General features: G+C 39.1%; 1 protein-coding gene across 1 annotated transcript; it reads right to left on the bottom strand.

Moving 5' to 3' along the window:
* Positions 1 to 1,637: 1,637 nt before the first annotated feature.
* On the bottom strand, positions 1,638 to 2,534 carry LOC149228615 (uncharacterized). The gene has a single exon (XM_089380817.1). The coding sequence runs from the start codon at positions 2,532 to 2,534 to the stop codon at positions 1,638 to 1,640; it is 897 nt and encodes a 298-aa protein (XP_089236943.1).
* Positions 2,535 to 3,788: the final 1,254 nt, after the last annotated feature.

The following is a 3,788-nucleotide window of genomic DNA, read 5'->3' as shown; positions in this document are numbered from 1 at the left end:
CATTACCTCGACTTCACTATAGAGTTTCTCAAAGTGGGAGAAGGCAGCCCCTTTGATACTTGTGAAATCCTTGTGGGTAACAAGATCTTCTTTTATTTCAGAAATTGTGTTGAAGGACCTTTTAGCTTGGGCTTGCTTGTGGAAGAAGGAGGTATTCCTGTCTCCCACTTTCAACCACAGACTACGAGATTTCTGCCTCCAATATTCTTCCTCTTGCAAACAAGCCTTATGGAATTTTTGCTGCAGATTTCCTTCTATGACTATAGATTCCTCCGTGGGGTCCTCCTCTTCCATTTGTAGTTGGTGCTTCTCGAGGGAGGCATGGGCCATCTTCCTTTCATCAGCCGGATTCGGAAGAGTTTTAGCCCAGCTCTTCAGAACAACCTTTACTCTTCTTAATTTTTCTTCCCATACAAAGAAAGGAGACCCTGTGACAGGCCGATTCTAGCTTTCTTTAACCTTATCCATAAAGTCTGGGTGCCTAATCCATAAAGGACTGAATCGAAAAGGAATGGGCCCAAAATTTCTGTGTGCTGAGAGCTCCAACCTTATGGGTTTATGATCCGAAATGCTACATGGCAGAATGAGCATCCTAGCTTCTAAACCAAGGAGAAGATAGGAACTTTGAACAAGAAATCTATCTAATCACACAACAATATGGCCAGGACCCATTCTTTTATTTGACCAAGTATACTTACCTTTCAAGGGCTTGATGTCGAGCAGATCCCAATCTTGCATGATGTCCTCCACCCATTCCCTCGCTGGATCCCTTACTATGCTGCCACCTCTCTTCTCAGAAGCGTTTAAAGTTATATTTAGATCCCCTGCGATGATAACATTGCTCAATTTTTCTTCCTCAATCATGAGTTTGATTGAGTTCCAACACTGCTTCTTTTCCCCTACATTTACCGACAAATAAACATTAAAGAGACTAAAGGTCTCCTTTATCTCTCGGCTTATGAAATGCATAAGCTACCAGTGAGTGTTCTGCTTTCCATTGACCAATTCGAACTTGACTTCATTCTAGAGAGCGCCCAGCCCTCCCGATGCACCTCGGGCTGAGACAGCCTGCCCTCCACTTTTTCTCCAAAGATTCCTGCTTACTTGGAGGAAGCTCTTCTCCTCCAACTTAGTCTCCTAGATGAGTAGGATATCTGGGGTTTCTATCCTAATCAAACTTCACATTTCTTCCTCTTTTTGCTTGCTCCCCAACCCCCTGCAATTCCAGGAGACAATATTCATTATTTACCTTTCTGAGATTGGGTGGCCCCTTTGGGCCCCTGTCCATGACTTCTTGTAATCTTTGGTGTTTTTTATAGCACCTTCTCCAACGTTGGTTGGCTGCCTTGGAGTTTTTCTTTATATGTTTCTCGCTCTCTTTTTTCCCTGTCAGACTTCCTTCCTCTTGTCGATCTGTGGGACAATGTTTAGGAGTCACCTATTTCTCCTTCCTCCTCAGATTCTTCTGAATCTTGGTCTTCCTCTTCCATATCTGTGGCCTTTCCCTTAGGGCTTACTGCTGCACTCTTGCCTTGCCTAGAGTTTTCGAGGATCTCTTTCTCATTTGCCTCCTTCTGCTGCTGTTCTGTTTCTTGCACTTCAATTGAGGCTGAGGAGAGGGGGGCAAACACGTTCTCTTATGCTTGTGGATGTTGTCCTTGACCACTAGAAGAAGGCTGTTGCCCTTTTCCCTTTGAAGCTCCTGAGGGTTTAGGGTTAGCCCTTGATCTTTTGACCTGCTTCCATCCTTCTTCCTTTCCTTGCGCCGCCTCTTCATTTTTGGTACAGTTCTTGGCAAAATGTTCGTATTCCTGACACTTGCGGCACTTGAAAGGAAGCCGCTCATAGTCAAGTTTTTTCACATGAGTCCAGCTTCCTACATTTATCTTTATAGCCTCCTGCAGCCCCACTTCTAGATCCACTTCGACATAGATCCTAGCACAGTCATATTGATCCTTGGTACTTGCACGATCTATGAATTTTCCCAGCGTGTTGCCTATATGTTGGAGGGAATCCCAGTTCCAGCAATGTACAGGAAGATTCGGAAGTCTTACCCACACTGGAACTGCCGACGGAACATCTTCAGCTGGATCAAAATCAGGAGTCCATCTGTTCAAATAGAGACCTTGAGGGCCCATAAAATAGGGCCCATTCCTGAAGATTAGATCCTTGTCTTCTTTTGAAATAAACTCGAATAGGAAATAGCCTCGCCCTAGAAAATACGAGGTGACACTTTGCTTGATTAACGGTCTCCAGTTCCTGCAGATCCAGGCTTCCGTGGCTTTGGGAGAAGGCCAAAGGCCAGTGAACTGTCCTACCAGGGCCCTCTCTGCCAGCGACAGAGCTACCTTGATCGGCCCCTCCAGAGGAAGGGAGACCTCCGGTATATTTTCCAGCTTTTTAACAAACTTCGAAGCAATCAGTTTCTTCTTGGCTGGCATCGAAGCCAGAAGAGTCTTGAACGCGACATCTTCAGCCTTAGGGGAGGACGGAAGGCTGATGGGAGGAGCCTGGGACGAGCCCAGCTCATCCATGGCAGAGGGGGTGCAGCCCTAGCGCGGCCAACCAGCCCGTGAGAGCACGCAGCAGTTGCAGAGCTCGGGGAGGCGAAAAAAAAATAGAATCCTATTTTTTTTTGCTTTAGGGGCTAATATTGGGGTGTCGTAAGTTTCCATTTTTTTTTTTTTTTTATGAATTTCCAATTTTCCTAAAATGATTCCTTCAAATTTATAGTATAAAATTATTTTACCTTAAAAATCACCCAAAAAATTTATAGATGAATATTTTGAATATTTTTACAAAAAATATCACTAAACATTTTACAATTTGCATATTAAAAAATAACAAGATTCGTCAAAATTTCTAAATTTTAAAATAAATTTCCAACTTTAAAATTTTTCAATCTTTAAATCCATTATAAATTATAAATAAATAAAATAATATAATAAAAAATATGAATTAATTAAATTATAGTACAAATTAAATATACTATTTAAAATATGAATTACAATATAATTTTTATTTTTATTTAAAAAAAAATAAATTTTTAATCTAATAAATATATTTTATTAAAAAAAGAAATTAGTTATTTTGTTGGAATACATGTAAAAAAAATAAGTATAAGTATCAAATATTTAATTTAATACTTACATACTTCCAAACTATTCGAAACCATAATAAAATTGTTATATTTAAACGCATTCATTGAAAGTTAAACTATTATAACTCCAAAATAATGTTAAAATAATTACAATATACTCTGGTATAAGCAATTATAAAAACACAAATTCTTATTCTGAAATCAATGTAAACTTCACATGGCAACCAATATTTACTATTTCTTTAATGATTGATTTAACTTAGATTTAAGTTAAATTATAAATACTCTTTGAACATGAATCATTGGAACACCAAGGATTCCACAAGGGTCACCCAAAAAAGGTATATTTCCATATTGATTGTCATTTATTAGTGGTAAGATCGATCTCCGTAAGAATTTGGTAACTTAGCAAGTACCAATAATTAATCTGAGATAAGTAATGTGGTCTGGAACAACCTTGTACTCTGTCGTACGAGAACTCGTAATGATAGGACAACAAAAGGGGCCCGCAACGAGAGGAGTAATAATGGAAAAAAGAAAATGACCACGCTTAAAGAAAATAAATGATTTTTGTGAAAAACTTTTTATCACTTTTTAAATTTTATAGAGACGCTGTGGAGAGAAATTATTGAGGTAATTTCTAACTACTTTGAGAATGAAAGCTAACTCTTCAATCTGGAGAGGGATC

This window comes from Pinus tabuliformis, chromosome J, assembly GCF_031772625.1.
Source record: "Pinus tabuliformis cultivar Carrire ecotype Pingquan chromosome J, CPIR1, whole genome shotgun sequence".
In the NCBI taxonomy this organism is placed as follows: domain Eukaryota; kingdom Viridiplantae; phylum Streptophyta; class Pinopsida; order Pinales; family Pinaceae; genus Pinus; species Pinus tabuliformis.
This window is presented reverse-complemented; position numbering and strand designations above follow the sequence as displayed.